The sequence below is a fragment of the Equus quagga genome, chromosome 17 (assembly GCF_021613505.1).
Source record: "Equus quagga isolate Etosha38 chromosome 17, UCLA_HA_Equagga_1.0, whole genome shotgun sequence".
In the NCBI taxonomy this organism is placed as follows: domain Eukaryota; kingdom Metazoa; phylum Chordata; class Mammalia; order Perissodactyla; family Equidae; genus Equus; species Equus quagga.
In genome coordinates this window covers 39,832,985-39,855,218 of record NC_060283.1, presented here as the reverse complement: position 1 = coordinate 39,855,218, position 22,234 = coordinate 39,832,985, and the positions used below count along the sequence as shown (strand labels likewise).

The 22,234-nt window shown below is 42.8% G+C and overlaps 1 protein-coding gene across 4 annotated transcripts in view; it reads left to right on the top strand.

The window, feature by feature from the left end:
* Window positions 1-22,234, top strand: part of DIS3L2 (DIS3 like 3'-5' exoribonuclease 2) — a 359,659-nt gene that overhangs the window by 217,593 nt on the left and 119,832 nt on the right. For all 4 annotated transcript variants that reach the window (XM_046644635.1, XM_046644634.1, XM_046644636.1 and 1 more), the window contains one exon: window positions 13,041-13,153. In XM_046644635.1, the coding sequence (XP_046500591.1) occupies window positions 13,041-13,153 (113 nt within the window). The remainder of the gene's footprint in view (window positions 1-13,040; window positions 13,154-22,234) is intronic.

Genomic DNA, 22,234 nt, shown 5'->3' with positions numbered 1-22,234 from the left:
GCCCCTATGATCACCTGGTTTTTAATGAAGGTGTGACTGTGTATGAAGTATAGTGAGGAAAGGATGGTTTTATCAATAAATGGTGCTGGATCAATTGGATATCCATACAGAAAAAAAATGAATTTTGTCTCCTACTTCACACTGTACATAAAAATCAATTGCACGTGGCTCATGGATCTAAGCGTGAAAGGTAAAACATTAACTCTTCTAGAAGTGTATAACCTCATGACCTTGGGATAGGCAAAGATTTCTTAAGCGAGACACAAAAAGCGTTAACCTTAAAGGAAAAGAGTGATAAATTAGATTTAAGAACTTCATTTCATCAAAAGACACCATTAATTTAATGAAAAGACAAGTCACAGAGTAGGAGAAGATATTTGTAATAAATATATCCAGGAAAGGACTCCTATTGAGAATATGTCAAAAGTTGAAGAGGCCCTTTGTAAAAAAAGAGAGCCAGTGGTCAAAAACGTATGAGAAGTGTTTAATATCATTAGTCCACAGGAAAATGGAAATTAAAACCACAATGAGGATGGTATTATGTTCCTACCAGAATAGCCAAAAATTTTTTTAAAGCTGACAAAACCAAATGTTAGTGGGAATGTGAAGCAATTAGGACTCTCAGATGCTTAGTAGGAGTGTAAGTTGGTACAATCACTTTAGAAAACCATTGTACAGTATGTAATGGAACTGAATAGATTCACACTCCACGACCCAGCAGGTTCATTCTTAGATATATACCCAGTAGAAATGAGTGCATACCTACAAGAATTCTTATAGTGGCATTATTCATAATAGCAAAAAACTAAAAACAACCCGAGTATCTATTAACAATAAAAAGGATAAATTGTGGTGTAGTCTTACTGGAATATTATATAGTAATGGAACAGAGCAAAGTCAAAACACAACATAAATGAGTCTCAAAAACATGGTGAGCAAAAGAAGCTAGATACACACACACACACACACACACACCCCACACACACTCTCTACTTAATGTATGAATCCATTTATGTAAAGTGCAAAGACAGGCAAAACTGACCTGTGATTATAGATTACAGAAGTCAGAAAAGCACTTATGTTTGGTGGGTATAAAGACTGAGAGGAGGCACTAGAGAAGCTTCTGGAATTCTGGTTGTGTTCTATTTCTTGAACTGGGGGGTGATTAGTATTCACTTTGTAAAAATTCATGGTGCTATATGTGTAAGGTTTATATGCTTTGTGTATTTTATGCCTCAGTAAAAAGTTTATTTTAAAAAGTGAAGGAACACACAAAAAGTAGAAATAACCCAAATGTCTGTCAACTGTTGAGTAGTTAAATAAATGTAGTCTATCCACACAGCAGAATATTATTCAGCCATAAAAAGAAATGAAGTACTGATGCATGATGCTACAACATGGATGAACCTGAAAAGCAGTATGCTAGGTGAAAGAAGACAATCAAAAAAGACCACATATGTGTGATTCCATTCATATGAGATGTCCAGAATAGGCACATCTGTAGAGACCGAAAGTGAGTTAGTAGTTGCCTGGGGAAAGTTGGGGAGAAATAGGGGGTGACTGAAAAACAGATATGGGGTTTCTTTTGGGGATGTCAAAATGTTCTAAAATTGATTGTGGTGATGGTTGCACAACTCTGTGTATGTACTAAAAATCGTTGAAATGTACACTTGAAATGAGTGAATCATATAGTATATGAATGAAATCCCAATAAAGCTGCTATGAAACAAAAAGCCAAGGGATACTAATAACTATGGAATGATTAAAACTCCTTAGAAAAAGGCTGTACCATGTGGCCTGTGGTATCATGGTTAAGAACGTTGATACTGGAGTCCAAGGGTGTTCTAATTCTGGTGCTGCCATTTACTAGCTGTGTGACATTGGGCAAATCATCTAATCTCTCTGAGCCTGAATGTATTCACCTGTAAAATACGAATATTGATAGTATCTACCCCATAGAACTTTTGTGAAAATGATTCCTTTTATCAAGAAATATTTGAGTGTCTTTTCTGTGCCAGGTCCAATCAGTGATAACTGATGTTTTAGTTAGCCAGGAGGTTTTGCATCTGAAGAGTCTTTACTCCGTTTTACTGACAAAGGTGACAAGTAAATTTGAAAATATGTCGAGGACAAGACACCTTTGCACTGCTGTACCACATCAGCATCTATTGCAAAATACAAAAGGAGTGTTTGTGTTGATGACTCTAAGTTATTAATGCTGAATTATATTCTGCTATGAAGAAAAGGAAATATATAATACATTTATAGAGGATTTCCATCCAGAAGTATTAAAACCATCAATGATTGATGATTACAGTGTTGGCAGTCAGTTACCTAGAAAATTTGGCAGTTCAGAATACAATATATGAAAACTGAGTTTATAAAAAAACTAGAAAACTGAATTGTAACTATAATTGATATATGGATGGTTCAAGAATAGAAAGTGACCATTGGTTACAAAAGTGCATGACAAGGTTTTTATTTCAGTTAATATTTATTGTCCCCATAAAGGAGTCACTTCTGGGCATGCTGAAGGTCGTATTCTGTTCTACTTAGTTGTCTTAAAATGTGTGTTCTGGGGGCCGGCCCCATGGCCGAGTTGTTAAGTTTGTGCTCGCTACTTCGGTGGCCCTGGGTTCACTGGTTCAGATCCTGGGCGCGGACCTGCACACGGCTCATTAAGCCATGCTGTGGCAGCATCCCACGTAGAACTAGAATGACCTACACCTAGGATATACAACTATGTACTGGGGCTTTGGGGAGAAGAAGAAGAAGAAAAAAGAAGATTGGCAATAGTTGTTAGCTCAGGGCCAGTCTTCCTCACCCAAAAGCACACTTAAAAAAATAAAAAGGTATATGCTGCAAAGTAAGTGTATAATCCTTTTAAAATGTTACATTGAGAGCACTTATAGCCTCCAGCAATTGAGAAAGACAGAACTATAAGTTAGTCAAGTACCTGATGCTATAAGGGGCAAATCCCATGAAGTAAGGGCTAAGAGCTTAGTCTCTGAAGCCAGACCTTGATGTGGGTGAGGAATCTGACCTCTCTGGGCCTCAGTTTCCTCATCTGTAGAAAGAGATCTGTCTCACAGCGTTGGCAGGATTAAATGAATTAATACAAACAAAGTGCTCTAAAAAGCAGACGGTCAATATGCTGTTGTTGTGGGACAATCAGTATGGTGGGTTCATATTGTAAGCATGCATAAATTATGGATATAATTTTTTGTTAACCTTTGTCAAGCCTTGGGGAACCAGAAAACAGTTTCTCCTTCCTGCAAAGAGGTTAATTAATGAAACTGAGTAATTAGATCCAAAAAGAACTAATTGGGTATGGTGAAAAAATAACAAGAACCCGAAAAGACTTCTCCAGAATGATAGAAAAGCCACTAAGGGGTTTTGTCACTAGGATATAAAGCTTTTAAAAGCTTTTGCCTCTCAAAATTCAAGATGAACATGAAAGTTGCTTTAATTTCAACAGAAATGAAGGCTGGGATTGGGTTACAGTTGATAACATTTAACGAATAGGCATTTAAATACACATAGGTGTTTATATTTCTTTAAAACTTGTTGAAAATTGTACATCTCTTTTAAATTTGGCTGTTAGAGACTGGTAATTATGTTTTGTTAATAGAGGCTTTTTAAAAATAGGAAAATCCACAAGTGAGTGTGAAAATATGCTGAAATTCAATTTGCAAACCTGTGTCTTTGGGACACTGGTCTGCTGGGTTCATACAAGCATTTCGTGCACCCCTTCAGGCTTGAGAAAGAATAGGTTCCTCGTGCTAGCCATATACACTGAACCTATAAAGAGATGACAAAAGCCAAAGGCTGCTTCAAACTGCAGTCACATTTCTGGACTGAAAATAGTTGGTTCCTCTTTGGAAGGAGTGTGCCCAGTTCCTGCTCCTTCCTTTACTGCGCTCACCTTCATAGAACTTGCCTGCAAAGTGCTTCAGACGCTCTGCTCCACCAGGAGACGTGTCCGATGAGCTGCCACCCACTCTCGCGGCCTCCGCCCACGCTGGCCAGTGGGGCTTTCTCTTGCTGTGAGGTGGGGAATCAGGGATAGGGGGAATAGCTGAGGGGGGACCCAGCATTTTGTTGATGTCTTTATTTTAAAAAAAACAAAACTATAAAACAGTTAACCCCTTTATAATAGAAAAATTGGAATTTACATATAAGCAGAAAGAAAAATTCATAATCCTACCACTCAGAGAAAACAATTGTTACCATCTTGACATATTTCTTTCCAGACATTTTTAAGCCAGGTTTGCATTTTTATTTTGTACTTTTTATCCTTATTGCTTTTCCACACTTTGAAAGCTGGAAACATTACAAATGGGTATAATGTAGGAAGGAGCAGTCCCCGTATCTTCAATCTCCAGAGATCATCACTGGGGACATTTTAATTCTACTCTTCTGAAGCCATAACCTTCTCCTGCTTCTGTTGGCTTGTTGTTCTTTTAAAACTCATAGCTAGTTTTACTTAACTGGATTTTTCCTTTTTAAACTTCTTTCTTTCCTTGGCTTCAACCCTGCAAACTTTTTTTTTTTTAATTTTTGGGTAGAGAATTTCAAACATGCGCAAAAGTAGACAGAATAGTATAATGAAACCCCTTGTTCCCATCGCCCAGCCCTGGCAACCCTAAAACCATGGCTAGTCCACCCCATTCACACCCCACCCACCCCACTCCCAGCCCTTATTATTTGGACCTACAAACTTTGTAACTACCTTCAAGGGTCTTTCCCGGCCCCTCTGACTTCACTCTCTTTTGGCAGCGGGGGAGGACCAAATTCCTGCCCTCCTGCACTCAGAGCTTCTGGAGAGCCTGTGCTCGGCTCTCTGTCCCAGGTCTGACTGGCTGACCTGGGCTTTCCCTACTCACTTCTGAAATGCCTGGAAATTCCCAGACGTTGGGTGTGCCAGCCTCACATGTTCAGCTCCTCATTCTCTTTCCTGTTAATGGAGGAGGCCATTGCTCAAATCATTTGGAAGGGGAAAAGTGGAATTTACTACCTGGGTGTTCCTCTTCCATGCTGTTCATATAAATTTAAACTTAGATTCCTGAGAATTAGATTGAACGTGACAAAAATCGCTGCGTGGGCAGTTTAGTTGAGTACTTGCAGATTGATAGAGCCCTTTGTAATCATGAAGGAAAATGGTTCTCTGAGCTGCTTAGTTCCAGAAGGTGAGCTCACCAGTTAAGGAGTTTGCAACTGAAGGTCCTCATTAACCCTTTGCTGGATGATAAAAGGAAAATTAAAAAAGACGAATCCTGGCCTTCAGGAGGACCTGAGAAATCATCTTGGACAGACCCTCCTCGTACAGGGGTGCCTTGCATTGCATTCATATTTACTTCTCCCAGAAGTTTTTTTACTTTAACTCCTTTTATGTTTATGAAATATCCTCAAACCATCACCACGTCATGGCCATGGAGTACTGCCATCACTTGCTGTACCAGTGGTCAACTTGGTGTTTGATTACATAACCAAATACCACACAGAATTGGAAGATGTCAGAGTTTGAGTTATCCCTCTTACCCAGCAACCCAATCGGTGTTTCCACCACAGTCAGAGGGAATTTGCTTACCCCAATGAAAAGATGGAGTTTGTTGTATGGCCACGAGGTGATTGAAGCCCAATTGTTTCTCAGCTATGGAGTCTGTCTCTAAAATTCAGTGGGACCAAACTAAGGCCAGGGCCCACATCCTGGCTGGATGTGCTGCCCTAAGTGTGCTGCTGGGGATGTCTGAGCAGCACAAAGTCCCTTTCTGTCAGTCCTCTTGGTTAGATTACCCTTTCTGAGCTTTGAGAACACTATTTTCTCTCTCTCTCTTAAGCTTCATGTTGTTGGGAAGACTGGCCACAGGGTCAAGAGGTTAACCCAAGCAAGAGCATCATGTTCCCATAGTGTAGGCTGGATGGAAACATCTGTTTCCAACATCTGTTGCATCTGTCAGTGTGTCTAGTAGGTTATGCTTCTTTTCATCATCTACCTTTGTTTACCAAATGTATTACTTCACTGAAGGATTAATTTAATTTGTTTCCCTGTCAGCGCCATTCCGAAGAGATTGTGGTCTTCTTCAGGCTCATTGTTTTCAGTTCAGTATGATCTTAGACTGCATTAGTAGAACCATGGTATGCAGAATGAAGGAGGTGACAACATGAGAAAGTGAATATGGTATATTCAATTAGTCATTTTTCTGCTTGAAACTTTCTAGTGGTTTCCCATCGCATTTGCAGTAAAATCTAAATGCTTCATCCTGGCCCGTCAGGGCATCTCTCACTGGAGCCCTGTCTACCTCACTAGCCTCCTAGCTTCCTTTCTTTCCAATATTCTTTGTATTCTTTAGATGCACCTTCAACCCTTTACTCTGGTTATTGTCCTGCCTGCGAAGCTCTCCCCCATGCTGTTATGTGACGGCGTCCTTTTTAGACACACAGGTCTCAATTGGTTTCCTCAGAGACCTTTCCTAACCAAATCTGAGGTAGACTCCAGGCATTCTCAACTCCTCACTCCAACTTTTATTTTCTTCAAAGTCCTTTTTCCTGTATTAAGTAATCTTATCATTTATTTGCTTGCTTGCTGTCTTTCTTGCCCCACTAGAGTGTAAGCTCCACAAGAGAAGAGACCTTGTCAATCTTGTTTACTTGTATGTCCCCAGCACCTACAAAAGTACCTGCCACATAGTAGGAGCTTAATAAGTATTGGTTGAATGGCTAATTTAATGAGTGAAAGTGGGTATTGGGAGAATGTTTGGAGAGGGATGTTGAGGATTATGAGGTGACAAAGCCACGCCTTGTAAGTATTTAGCCTGAGGGAGAGAAGATCCAGAGTCCACATGCTGTCTAAATATTCAAAGCTGGTGCTACCCCAAAAGTAGAGCCCAGCCCTGCTGGAAGAGCTCTGCCACTTCACTCATCTCCCTTAGTCACATTGCTGTCTGCTGAGGAAATGGGCTTCTTCTGGGCAGCTCCATGAGGCAGAACTGGGCCAAACAAGTGGAAACTCTAGAAAGACATATTTTGGCTTTAAAGGGGGACAGATTTTTTAATTGTCCTGAGGATGGAGCGGACTGTGCTGGGAAGTAGTGATTTCTAAGTCACCTGAGTTTCCAAGCATCAGTTAGATGCACTCTGGGAAGACCTGGTTTGGGGAGGACTCTGCACAGTTAGACCAGGCAGTGTTTACAACCCGTTTCAACCCAGAAACCCAGAGTGGCAACGATTCTATTCTATACTTTTGTTATTTCCGTGTTAGTTCAGTGAACATCAGACAGTGACTATGTGCTTGGCCCTTTCCCTGCCCTTTGTGCTGATTGCAGAGGGCGGGGGAAATAGCTCCTGACCTACTTGCAGTAAGTGGTGTTGAGCCTGGGCCGGGGAAGTGGGGTGTGGGAAGGGGGTAAGATGCTGTAGGAGGACACAGAACCCTGGGCGGGGGGGTGGGAGGGCAATGAACCTTGTCTAGGTCATCAGGGAAATTCTGCCAGAGGGAGTGGGCTTCACTCAGTGATCTGCAGGACTGGTAGGAGTCATCAAGAGGAGAAGCGGGGAAAGAACACCTTGCAAGGGAGAACAATGTGGAACCTGCTAGGCTTGAGCAGCTGAAGAAGTTCTGTCAGTGACTGGCACTTAAGGGGCCAGGGCAGGCTAGTTAAACATGCTCAGGGCAGACCAACATGATAAAGAAGTTTGCCAGCATTGCCTCTTGGTGAAGCAGTGACTGAGCATGGCGTGCAGAGGGAGGAATGGAAGAAACGAGCCCAAGGAACTAGAGGGGTGGCAGGAGCCAGGCCAATGAGGCCTTGGGAGCCAGCGGGGTCCTGCAGGGTTTACCCAGTGGGAGGGCAGGGAGATCTGTATTTTGGAAAGAGCACTATCTTCATTGTGGAAAATGGGTTTGAGAAATGATAGGGAAGCATAAGGAGGTTGTTAGATCCTCTCTTGAAGAAAAGATGGTGGCTCTGGCCGTGGTGGTGCTGTTGGGAAGAAGAGAGATGGGCAGATTTGGGTTAGAGTTCAGGGTGGCTGACACGGGCCTAGGTTTCTTTTAGGTTTAGGCAGTGGAAGTGCCCTTTCTGGTTTAGTGGAGGTGATTCCACTTCCTGGGATGGAGAACACAGGAAGAGAAATGGTTTTGTAGGGGTGAGAGGGGGGAGAGGGGTTTTGGAGGTGTGTGTGATGCCTGGGGAACAGCTAAGTGGCAATTCCTAGTAGGCCTTTGTGCATATCAGTCTGGAGCTCAGGGAAGTCTGGGCTGGTGGCACAGAATGAGGACACCAAAGCACAGAGATAATGCTTGAACGCCTGGGAGTAGGTGAGCCAGTCCAGGGACAGAGGGTAGAATTGGAAGAGAAGGCAGCCTGGGACAGCACGCGGAGGTACGCAGACATGTAAAGGACAAAGGAAAGAAGAGGAGCCTGAGAAGGAGCAGCCACAGTGCCAGACACCCAGAGTGGGGCCCAGAGCTAAAGGAAGAGTGTCTCAAGGAGGGAGAAATCACCAAGCTTCGGATACCCTATCAGATCAGGCCAAGTCAAGCCTAAAAAGGTTTGGATTTAGCCACACAGAGACCGTTAATGACCTGGATGAGAGCAGTTAGTTTTTGCTGGTAAGACATGGTTAGCAGCATTGTTCCCCTACGTTCTGGATTAAAAGGAGTGTCCTACGGGTCAAGATGAGCTTCTGTCACCACTCTCCAGTCTCAGCGGTGAGTAAAGGTGAACTCAAGTGACCCAAGTCTGGAAGGCGCTGGTCTCACTCCTGGTAAGGGAACCCTGATAGTTCCCACCTGTAGTAAGCACAGCCCTTTTGAGTACTTAGGGCGGTCACCCTGCCAGGTAAGGATGACTGTGACTTAGAAATCTAGAAAGAAATTGCTAGATCCTAAGGACTTGTAATTAAGTAGAACTAGAGTTGTGGTTAGTGGCTTAGTGGTTGTTCTGTAATCAGGCCGTGCTACAAGTGGCTAAGAGATTGGCAGTGGGAACCAAAAGAGCCGCAGGGACAGGGAAGTGGCTGTGAGCAAGGCTGGGACGAGTCCCTGAGAGGACTTCTGAATCCACAGCCAAGAATGTGGCTTCTATTGAATCATAAGATACAGGGAGGGATTTCTAGCTGTGGCCTTTTGAGACAAAAAATTGGGTTGTATCATCTTGTCCTGGAGTTACGGTAACAATGTCAGAGGGGTGGTAATAAAAGGAGCAAAGGCTCTGAATCCGACCTGATTTTGAATCCAGGGTTTATTACTTACTAGCCAGATAACCTTGGACGAGTGACTTGGAACCCCTCTGAACCTCAGATGATTCACCTGTGAAACAGGGTTTACATGGCTGTTGTCAAAGCTGCATTAATGTGTGTGGAGCCCCTGACACAAAGGAGACATTAAATAAATGGTCACTTCTTATCCTTACTATCGTTTTTATGGTTACCATTGTCAACATTACATTCATGTAGTTGTTATGGATTACAAAACACTTTCACATGTTCTCACTGAAGTAAAAACAGATTTCAGCTCGACTTACTCCCATCTAGTGAGGTTTTGTAACCTTCCTCTGTCATAGCACTGGTAATATATTGTCACCACATTGGTATATCTGCCAACCCCATTAGACTGTGAGCTCCTTAAACAGAGGGGTTGCCTCTTAGGTATGCCCAGTGCTAGAATAAATTAGTGGCTCCATTTCCATATATCATGGATCCATGTAAGGAGGCACTGTCTCCCAATCAGAGCTCTTCAGAGGTAGAGCGAGTAGCTTCAAGATAAGAGCTCCTACCCTTGAGGATCTGTCAGGGACTACCTTGCAGGGGCATTATTGCGAAGTGGCTGAACTGGCTGGGAGGCTGGCTTAGAAGAGATGCTTGTTAAGCCTCTGCTTTATGTTCTTTTCGTGTTTTAATTGGATGAAGCAGTTCTGATGTCCTCTCAGGTTCATTCAAAGGAGTATTCACTTATGTTTGTGGGCCCTGTGCAAAGTGAGCCAGACATGGCCGCCTTGGGCATGCTTCCTCCATCTGTTTCCACAGCTCTTGAAAACTCGCAGGCCTCATCTTAGCTCCAGTAGATGAAAAATGTTTAATGTAAAAAAAAAATTTTTAAATAATGCTTTTGTATGGAAGACGGTATTTTAAAAAAACATCAAATTAGTCCTAAATGTTTTGGCAGCATATACTACATAACCCTTTGGATTTATATTTTCTCTTTCATAGAATAAAAACTCAGTGCCACTACCTCAAGGGTTCTGCAAGTTCATATTATGTAAATATATGTAATACAGTATTTACTTAGGGTTTCCATTAAAAAGGTCCAAAGGAGAGAATAAGAGAGCTTCTCTTTGCTGGTTTTAGAGGCTCTGCTGGGAATTTGGAGTGAAATTTAAACCTCTCAAATATGTTTTGATTGGCCTCCTTCATGTTTTATCTCCTGTAATGAACTCTTTGTCAGTTTGTCAATTTTGACTAAGGACAGAAAGTTCATGTCTAGTAACAACACACAGACCGAATTTAAAATTATGGTTTGTATCATGATGTAATAATCCTCTCTCTTTTCCTTTGGTCAATATTTACCTGTTAGGTCAATATGTTATAATTTTGACTTCAAAAGAAGACACTTTATTTTACCTTCTCCAAGTGTTGGTTTTAGATACTTGTAATATCAAAATTGGAAGTTAAGCCGTCTGAGGCTCTTGGCCACATTCTCTTTGGGTTGAGTTCCTCGATCATCGCAGGGCAGGTTTCACTGCTCCCGGTGACCCCACAACACAGCTGTGCGGCTCTCAGAATGAGGCAGCTGAACTTTGAGCCACACTGGTTTCTCTCAGCTTTCCAGACAGCCCTCTCCTCTGTGGGAAATAGGTCTATTATATTATCCCATAGCAGCCAGGATCTCTTAGATGGATTTAGGTGTTCTCTATCATATTAATGTTACACGACTGGGTGGAAAAACCCAATGAATGCCCTGTAGGAGGATGGTCTCTGACTGTGAGACAGATGATAAACGGGGAATCTTAAATTCTTTTCCTTCTCTGAACTCTTTATTTTAATCACCCCATGTTGACACATTTTTCCATTTTAAAAACTGAGGGGAGAATCATCCCCCAGTGAAGAAGGAATAGGAGGCCAATAAATAGTTACAAAATTTGCAGATAAAATATGTGATGCTTTAGGACTAATTATCCAGGTAATCAGAGGAGCAAGTAGGGGTATGTATGTTAGTGAACTCTTCTGAGTCAACTTGGGTATCAGTCAGGATTCTTTCAGTGAGTCAGAACCGAAAGGGAATTGATTGACTCATGAACTGCCAAGTCCACAAGTAGTCTAGTTTCAAGTTCAAATGAGGTCATTGTGAGTCCCCCTTTGTTTCTTAGACCTGTTATTTCTATTGGCATGGTTATGTGGCAAAGATGTTTCTTGCCAGCTCCAGACTTACAGTGGTCCTTACTGTCTAGGGTCGTGGCTGGGGGAGAGACCCTCTTTCCTGAAGTCCATATCAATCCCTGAAAACAGACTCAGAATAAATCTACTTGGGTCACATGCCTATGCCTAGACCAGTGGTTATGAATAGGGATGGAGTATAGTGGAATTACATCAAGCATATATTTAAATTTAAGCAAATTCTCCTTTGTGCTTATATCATCAGTGTACTGCTGTCTGCCCATGATGCTCTCTTTGTATACTTATTTTACATGTGTGCTCTTTTTTATATTTTGGTTATTTTGTACATTTTCACATATATGTGTATAATCACATGTACTATATTTGATAGATGATTTATGGATGTTCAAGAGCAAATCTTAAGTTTATAACCTAACTAGTCGCCCAGCCCCACTTAAGGTGCAATTCTACCAGCCTGCGTCATCTGACCATCTCTCTACCAGAACTGGTAGGGAAGGCAGGGCCTGGTAAAAACAGCTCCACCAGGAAGGGAAAGGGCAATTCTAAAAGGGAAAAAAGTAGGTCTTTTACCACAAGGGAAAAGACAACAGGCAAAGAAACCAATTATTGATTCATTCATTCAACAAGTATTTTTTGAATGCCGACTGTGTGTCAGGCATTCTTCTAGGCACTGGGTCTATGATAGTGAACTTTACACAGAAGGCTCTGCCATGCTGGAGCATACACTGTAGGGAGTGAGGCAGACAGTAAGCACATAAGCCAATGAAGATATGCTGTAGTATCCTAGTAGTGATGAGAGCTCTGAAGAGAAGACCATAGTACGCATTTTCAGTTACGGATTAGGTGCTTTAAGAGTGAAGGGGAGGAAACAGAGGGCAGAGAATCTCTTCTTGTTCTGGGATTCTCTTTCAGTGGACCCTTATAAGGTAAGGAGGATTTTGATAGGCAGATCCTGTTGAGATTATCCCATGTGTAAGAAAAGCATGAGCCAAGCAAGCCTCTGAATGGGATGAGGTAAGATACACTCTGGGAATAGAAATAGGTTTCCCATGACAGTTGCACACAGAGCATGCGGAGGATGCAGCCATAAGGCTGGTGGGTAGATTGGGATGAGACCATGCAAGGACATGAATAACACACATCACCAGATCCATGGTTGAGAAGATTACTAGCAACACTGTGGAGGGCTGGGTAAGAGAGGACAGAATAAAGGTAAGGAGCCCAGCTGTGGTGCTAAATAAAGGCTGTGGCCAGACTGGACAGGAAGGGCAGAGTTTCAGAGGTAGGATCTGCAGGATTTGGGATTAACTCACTTCTAGTGACTTGAAAGGGTTTGTTCATCATCCAAAATGAGTCTTCTTCTGCACATCTACTGATGTTTACTCAAAGACAAGAAGCCTTTAGAAATGGGAGACATCTTATAAAAATGGTTGTTTATTTAGGATAAAAATCTCATTTGTTGGTATACAATGAGGAAAGTAACGATAGTGCCAGTCACGGGGGTAGGTAGGGTGCCCAGCGACTGGGATTAGTGGCTTCAAGTCCTGTGGCCTCTGGGAGTGACCTGCATTCTCAGGAAGGATTCTGGGAGAGATTGCCTTGCTGTGCTTACCAGGCTCATCAATCTCCTTGCGCATTCACAGGCAACTTTGAAGTGGGAGTTCACATCGCTGACGTGAGTTACTTTGTTCCTGAGGGATCTGATTTGGATAAAGTGGCTGCTGAGAGAGCTACAAGTGTCTACTTGGTTCAGAAGGTAAAAATCAGTCTCTAGTTTCTTGGATTGAAAAATGTGCTTCTGTTTAGTCTTCTTTCTGTTTTTTGTTTGTTTCTCTTTTCTTAAAAAAAGAAAAACCATGACGAATGGCAACCTTCTCTAAACATCTTTTCTCACATCTAATAAGGTCTTAAGAAAAAAGAAAAGGTTTTCCCTGGAAAAGTGATTGTCCTCTGTTATTGTGTTTTCCTGTTATGCCCTTATGTGTTCAAGAGGAACCAAACTGAAGAGATGCCAAGGCAAGACACAGGTATTCCTCTCAGGCCTTCGGACTGGCCCTGCCACAGGAGTAACTCAGACAAGTAGTCAGCTTCAGAAAGAAATGAGGAAAAATAACTGCTTTCAAATTGTTGCTCCAAGCCAGTACTCAGCAAACAGCCCACACCAGCCACAGTTTTTATAAAGTTTTATTGCAACACAGTCACACCCGTTCATTTATATAATGTCTCTGGCGCTGTCACACTACCACAGGATGGAATGCACATTTTCTATTGGCCTTTTAAAAAAAAGTTTCGACCCCTGTTCTAGAGGGTGGGGGCTAATCTGCTCCTGACCTGCCCTTTACAGGGTAACCTAGAGTCTCAGAAATGGAAAAGCAAAGGGAGCTGAGGGGGAGCCTGGGCTTCTCCTCCTATTCCTGATTCCACTCCTGCTAAGTCAGTGCATCTCTATAGACGTCCTTTAACAAGTATTTAATGAACACCAGTTATCTACCTGGACTGCCCTAGGCCCTGGGGACAGTGTGAATTAAAGACCATATGTGAGTTATTTCCGCTCCCCTCACTGGAGCCTGTGAATTCTTCCAGGTTTCTCTCTCCTCCTTTTGACACTGTTCGTCTCCCTATTTGGCTCATCTTACTTCTTTGGCCGTGTCATGACTTGTGCTTCCTCCCTAGCTTCCTAGAATCCAGTGGTCCACTTTGGAATTACTACTTGCACTAGCTTGAACCTTCCCTCCTCCCATGCCCCAGGATGTGACTTCTGGTATTTGCTCTTTGATGCACTAAGGTGAGAGGTATATCCTCACTCCCCACCCACACATACTGTGGTATTAGGGGGCTGGAAACCTTTTACCTGGTGCCAAACCTGCTCCATTCTGGGACCTTCCAAATGTCATCACCTAGGGAAAGGATACAGTTGCCCCGTCTCCCTCCACTGCCTAATCTGGTTGGTAGCTCCCACTGCCAGCATGCCTGCGTGCCCATACAGCTAGCAGAAGGAAAAGCCAAGCTCTGAGCACTGCCCTTGCAAGAAGCATGTCCTGGTAGGCCCTTGTGGTTCAGGCTACCACCTCTCTTGACTCCTGAGGAAATTCACCCTGCTGCCTGCTCCAGATAGAAGTTTTTCTGTGCTAACCTATAGGTTTGAGAAAATCACCAGCGCAGGGATCCTGGAGAGGCCCTGGAAAGACAGTGTTCTGAGCCCCTGACCTTTAGGACCCTACAGATCTTGGCATAAGCATTGAGAACATTTGCAGGACAGCATTCTCCTTCTCCTAGTTATCACTGACATGTCTTCCCTACCATTCCTTCAAAACTAGGGCTTGAGAAACCCGTGCTCCTGGCTACCTGAACCCTCACTTCCTGCTGTTCCCTAGAATGGGTTGGCCCTTTTGTGGACATGCTGTCTAAACCCTGGCAGGGCAGACCACTAGGGGTCCATGTGCTGCTCACCTGAAGATGCTCCAACCCTAAGGTCCCAGGAACCCGACCCCATGTTCTTGCCATGATAGGGCCTTGGCCACAGGGAAGGATGAATGTCATCTGGCAATGCTAAAGGTGGTGGTGGATCTTTTTAAAAGCCAGTGTTCTCCTGGGTTCTGTTTTTCTCCTTGCCAGAGATCTGAAAACTGTCATTGACTACTTCGTGTCACTTCTGCTGGATGACCTTGTGGCACCACCACTATACCCACTACCTCCCCATCACACCATTACCCAAAATATATCATCTGTCAGGAGTGTATTCAGACACAGAGACAGAGGGACTGTGCCCACATTCCAAATGCATAATTGGCCTGGGGCCCAAAGCTTATAAGTCCACCCAGCTATTAGAGTATACTTTCTTTTCAAGTTTGAAACCAAGGCTGTCAACAAATAGAAACATTAACTTGTGTCAGGAGCTTCTTAGACTCTCCCTCTTTCCTTTGGAACCACTTCTGCCAGGACTGCTACAACTTCAATATAGCTATCATCTAAGGTTCCTACAGACCTAAGGTCTTCCATAGCTGTGCTCTGATGCACAGGATTAGGACACCTCATCTATACCTGGCAGCATATGTGATATGTGGATGATAGACTTCCAGATATACCTCTGCCAGGTCCAATAAACCGTAATGTTATTTGGCCTTTAAGTGCCTCAGCCATCTGCTAGTTTAATGAAAGCACAGAACTCTGAACAGAAAGGTCGTCACACAATGGAATCATCATTCGTTTCCCCAACTCAACCTTGTACAGACCCAATACTCCCCCACCTTACACACATGGTCCTGGATCACTTATAACAGCACTCTTCATGGCAGCCTCAAGAAGGGTATGTTCTAGAATCCCTGGACTCCACTTCTAGCAAAGTGCCTACATGATGCCCACAAAGGTATTGGCAGTTCTGGAAAAGAAGTCCTCCGGGACAATCCAAAAGTTCCTAGGACTTCTGGTATTTTCCAAGTATTACTGAGAATTCCTCTCGTATTTCCAACGTGTCTATCCCAGTAACTAACCTCTCCAAAGGGAATAGATGAAAATTAACTCAAAATGGACCATAGACCTAAATGTCAAATGCAAAACTATAAAATTCCTAGAAGATAACATTGGAGAAAACCTAGATGCCCTTGGTTTGGCAATGACTTTTTTACTATACCAAATGCATGATCTGTGAAAGAAAGAACTGATAAGCTGCACTTAATTAAAATTAAAAATTTCTGCTCTGCAAAAGACACTGTCAAGAGACTGAAAAGACAAGCCATAGACTGGGAGAAAGTCTTTGCAAAAGACATATCTGATAAAGGACTGTTAGACAAAATATACAAAGAACCCTTAAAACTCAACAATGAGAAAATGAACAACCCAGTTAAGAATGGGCCAAAGATCTTAACAGACACTTCACCGAAGAAAGATATACAGATGGCAAATAAGCATATGAAAAAATGCTCCACATCATGTCCTTAGGGAAGTGTAAATTAAAATAACAATGTGATACCACACCACCCCTATTAGAATGGCCAAAATCCCAAACTCTGACAACCTTGACTGCCGGTGAGATTGTGGAGCAACAGGGACCTTTCCTGCATTGCTGGTGAGAATGCAAAATGGTTACAGCCACTTTGGAAAACAGTTTGGCAGTTTCTCCTAAAACTAAACATATTTTACCATATGATTCAACAATCACATTCCTTGGTATTTACACAAAGGAGTTGAAAATTTACGTCCACACAAAAATCTGCACACAAATGTTGATAGCAGCTTTATTCTTATTTGCCAAAATTTGGAAGCAACCAGGATGTCCTTCAGTAGATGAATGGGTAAACTGGTACATCCAAACAATGGAATATTATTTGGCGTTAAAAAGAAATGAACTATCAAGCTGTGAAAAGACATGGAGGAACCTTCAGTGCATATCACTAAGTGAAAGAAGCCAATCTTCAAAGGCTACGTACTGTATGATTCCAACTATATGACATTCTAGAAAAGGCAAAACTCTGGAGACAGCAAAAGGACCAGTGGTTGCAGGGGTTAGCGGAAAGGGAGGAATGAATAGGTGGAGCATAGAGGATTTTTAGGGAGTGAAACTACTCTGTCATTGTGCATTTGTCCAAATCCACAGAATGGACAACACCAAGAGTGAACCCTAATGTACACTGTGGGCTTTGGGTGATAATGAACTATCAATGCAGTTTCATCAGTCATGACAAATGTGCCACTCTAGTGGGGATGTTGAAATGTGAGAGAGGCTCTGCATGTGCGGGGCAGGGAATAAATGGGAAATCTCTGTGCCTTCAGCTCAGTTTTGTTGTGAACCTAAAACTGCTCTAAAAAATAAAATCTATTAAAAAAAATTTTTCAGGGGCAGGGAGAGGAAGAGACTGTTCTAAGCCTTGAATACAGCCATGTCATTTAGGGGCTGGAGATCCTGTTGCCTTTGGCCCAAATTTGGCTCCCCTCATACAGCTCAGCCAACAGCTGACAGTCATGTCTTCAACCCCATGGTGGAGGGTGCCGTGTGACATCCTCTACTCCCACTCCAGAGGGTGCTAGCACGGATGCGCGTTGTCCCAAATGGGAGCCAGAGCTGTCATCTCTCAATCCATGGAGGCCCTCCCTAGGGAAGCCTAGCACTCCTCTCGCCTGCCCCATAACAGTACTCTCTGGGTTACTGCAACCGAGAACATTTAAACAAAACCCTGGGGCTCTACCTGCTATGCGGGAATTGAATGTCTGGTTTCTTCACGGGTTCAGCTTTGCCTGCTGTTTATGCAAGGTGATCAGAACCACCATGTAGGTGTTTTCTGCCATCTTAGAAATGAGAGTAACTGCCAGGGAGAGCAATGGAGTCGATTAGAGCTGTAAAATTCTGAGTCAGAAGCTGCATGATCATCTAAACCCAGTTATAATTAACAGTGTGTCATGAGCAATAGGTGACCAGTCTGCGCTGAGGTACCTAAAAGATCCAGAACCTTCAGGGACCACTCAGTGAGAATGGCTAGCTGTGTCCTCATCTGAGCAGAGGATGTTCCGCTCCAAAGGCTTTGCTTGTGTCAGAGCAACACTGTTGCTATCTGGCCTCTTCAAACCTAAATTTAGTGTTTAAGAACTTCTGTTTGACCCTCATCCCTCACAATGTCTATGACACCTGTGCTCAAGCGATGGGCAGATAAAGGACATGAGGGAATGCTGCACAAATTTATGTCCTACAAATATTGCTAACACCAGCACATGAGGCTTCCTCCCTGACCTCCTGTCCCATGGCCATTAAACCAGGGCCATCACCATTCCATTGTTCTCTATGTGAACGGATCCCCTGGAGCACAGCTCTGCAGTGCTGGCCTTCAGTTTGTGTTTGTATTTTTGGAGGGTCTGTTCGACATTTTTCAAGTTCATATCCACATGACCTTCCCAACCAGACAAGACCAATAACCTGGGACCAGAAGAATTATTGTTGGTGTTACACCCCTTCCTACTAACAACATTCCTTGTCCACAGTTTTCTTCACTCCTTTCTTTAATATCCCCATTCATAGTAATTGTAGCTTTAATTTCTGAGCTCCCCCAGCCATGGGGTAGCTAGCTAATACATAAAGAGCCATGAGTTATCTAGGAGGATGCTGCATTTTCTGGCAGGCCACAGGTGGGAATGAGGAATATACCAGTCAAGCCTGGATCTCACAAGTCATTCATATAGAAGATGCTGTTTGACTCTCCTCCAAGTACGTACACACCATCTGTTGGTACCAATACCCTGGACCTTTGGAAGCGCCAAAGGTCATTGAATCCATGGCCTCCAACTTCACCTCCCCCTCTGTGGGTGCCTGCCAACTTCGTCTGCACCGCTATACTGTATCTAGCTTACTAGCATTTACTTGGACCACCTGAGATAGGGAGCCCAAGTGTCTTCTAGCTTGTGACATCTGGAATTGCCACAGCAAATTGGCATTTGCTTTACTAGGAAAGGCAAATTGGTACAACCACTTTGGAAAACTGTTTGACAGTGTTATGGCCTGAATGTTTGTGTCTCCCGAAAATTTGTGTGTTGAAATCCTAATCCCCAATGTGATAGAGGTGGGGCCGTTGGAAGATGATTAGGTTATGAAAGGTGGAGCCCCCATGAATGGGATTAGTACCCTTATAAAAGAGACCCCAGAGAGTACTCTCACCACCATGTGAGGGCACAGCAGGAAGATGCCCTCTATGAACCAGGAAATGCTAGACACTGAATCTGCCATCACCTTCATCTTGGATTTCCCAGCCTCCAGAACAGTGAGAAATAATTGTGTGTTGTTTAAGCCACCCAGGCTGCGGTATTTTTGTTAGAGTAACCCAGACGGACTAAGTATCTTTCAAAGTTGAATGTGTACATACCTTGTGGTCCAGCAGTTCTGCTTCTAGGTATATACCCAGCAGAAATGGATACATATAGTACAAAAAGAATGTGTAAGAATGCTCGTTGCAGCACTATTCAAAGTAGCCAAAACACTAGAAACTACACAGTACCCATCACCTGTAGCATAAATGAGTAAATTGTGATATATTCACATAGTGGAAGCTATACACCGATGAGAATGAAGAACTGACCACTCCACACTCAAACTTAATGATGAAAGAAGCCAGACACAGGACTCTACACTGTATGAGTCCACTTAAATAAAGTTGAAAAACAGGCAAAACTAATAGAAGTTAGGATAGTAGTCACCCTTGGGTGAAAAGGGCCCAAGTGGTGGAGGGACTTCTGATGGTTCTCCATCTGGGCACTGATAACAGTGTTCAGTTCATGAAAATGCATACAACTTTTCCTTTATGACTTGTGCACTTGTTTTTGCGTGTGTGTGTGTGTGTGTGTGTGTGTATCTATATATATATAAAATAATTTTTTTTAATTTTGAAGCTTTTTGAGGGGTGACTTCCACTCCACTCTGGCTTATTTTAGTATGTATATCCAGCCTACTCAGGCAAGGGAACCACATCAAAATCCAGGAACCTCATTCATAGCTTGGCCCTCCTGAGAACACCGCTCTGATATTTGTACACTGATGATACTCACTGTAACCTCAGGTTGGAAACATGCCATCCACACCTCTAGCCTGAAAATGCAGTTGGCCAAACCCAGCCTTTGCCTGGCGCAGGGCCTCTTAGGGAAGGAAGATGAGATTCCAAAATCCCTTTTATCTACAAAAACTATAATGTTATGATGGAAAGAGAATAGGAGTAGCAATCTCTTCAACTTTAAAGACCACATGAAGTGAAATATTCTTATAGAAAAGTTTAACTCTGCTCTTCAGATTTGAGTATTTAAGAATTTTAGACACAATTAGAGATTCTTCTTCTAAGCAGGTGGCTTTCTCTTATCTAGCTGCTGCATTCTCCTTTTATAACCAGGAATTATGTTTCCATGTATAACCAGAAAATGAAAAAATAAAATTGGATTAAATAACTAAGCATGTTTCCTTTTCTGTTCTCGTTACTTTGGGGTTTCATGATTGTCGCAGTTCTAGAATTTTTATTTGGGACTACAGAGTTGGGGGTCTGCTCCTAACCTCTGAAAATGGGGAGGTGGGTGGAGGAAGGGCCCTTGTGCTCTGAGTGGCTGTGGGCTTCTGCTGCCTGGTGCTGCCCCCAACTTGGCAGGAGCAAGTGGCGCCGGCCCACAACCTTGGACAGCAGCAGCTGTGCATTCTGATTCCTTTGAACCACTGCTGTGACCTTTCTTCCTACTCATTTTTGTTTCTTAAACGACCGTGTCCAGGAACTTTTCTGCTGTTTTCACTTTACTTTGCCTATAAAGGTCTTCTTAAAAGCTGGACGCGCTGCTTTCCTCCTGCTCCAGATTCTCTGCTTTCTCATTTGGCAGAATCATTTCTCCTAACTTCATCAGGTGGGGGAAGGAGTGTGTGTGTGTTGGGGGATGGGGGTGGGGTTGCCGGCTGATTTCCCATCTATAGGGAATGTGGCACTGATTTCTTTTCATTCAGTGCTACTGACCTGTAAGTAACTGGTGTCAGAATCACAATCTAAGCTTGATCTGGAGAATTATCCCATAGATTAGGACAGTAACAATGAAACAGATCTTGGGTCCAAATACCATCTTACTGTCCAGTGTCATCTTACTGTCTTTTAAATGAAATTCTTTTTGTTGGGATTTTACTCACGGTAATATTTGTTTACTCTTGTTAACAATAGGGTATACTCAAGAGGAAAGATAAATTTAAATATTGTTCTTTAAAATCTCATGAAAAAACGCTCTTTCTTTTTGATAAAAGGTAGATATCTGTTAATAGAGGACAGCTGTCTACCTGAACTTAGGCTTGTCCTTCTCAGAAGGCCCTGACATCTACCTAGTTAATGTCTCCCAACTGTCTTCTCTGAGAGGGAAATACAATATAATTGTAAAATTTAATTTTTAAAAATAAGTGAATTAAGTTTTAAAAGTAAAAGAAAACCTAGACAGTTGAAACCTAAACCTAAATTTTCTGCCTATTGGCCCAAGTGCTCGTGTTATTTTAGGTGTGAAACAGCTCAAATGAAAGTTCACCCATAAATCTCTACGGTATTTTATTGGTACTGCTTTATAATAGAGATCAAAGATTGGGATTGGAAGCCTGTCTTAATGTGGAGTCCAAAGAGTTTTAAGATGTTCCTTTCTGACCCCAGCAGGTTGTCAGTGTTGATGTTTTGTTAATGTCAAACTGTGTAGCAAAGAGTTGATCAAATTTGGAATTCATGGAAGTGTTGATATGAAAAAGAAAACTCTTTAAACAGAGATGTTGGCTGGAAAATGAATTATCTCTTTCCTTTAAGTTGCTTCAGTGTGTGAGTGGGGAGCTAGCTGAGTGTACCTTACTGTTAAAACTCAAAATCCTCAGAGAAAAGGAGAAAACCTCACCAAGTTCTCAGGCTCAGACAGCCAATGGGCACTAAGGGTTTGAGGGAGGTTTGGGAGGCAGCAAAGGCCTGGGCACCTGAGGGCCGTCCTGGTACTAGAGGACCGACAATGGGTTGTTGACATCTGGCCCCCTCGAGCTATTGTAGCGCCCCTGTCACTGCTAGTCCTCCTGTTCCTCCTTGCCTAGATGATGGATTCTTCCCCTCTGTGGCCCTTTCTGTTGGTCACAGGGCTGTCCTGGCTAACCCGTTGCTGAACTTGGCCAGCCTGCCCACTGTGGCTTTAGCAGATGTTTCTGCTCTCTGAGGCTAATATAAGATTTTATGGTCTTGTTGGTACCCCCATCCAGCTGCCTTGGGCAGTGGTGTATTTACCTAAATGATCAATTTCTCTCAACTCTCCCAAGTGCTAGTCCAGAATGCTTAGAAAGTTGGTGTCCCGTCATCAGTGTCCCTTTTTTCCATGACCAACTTTT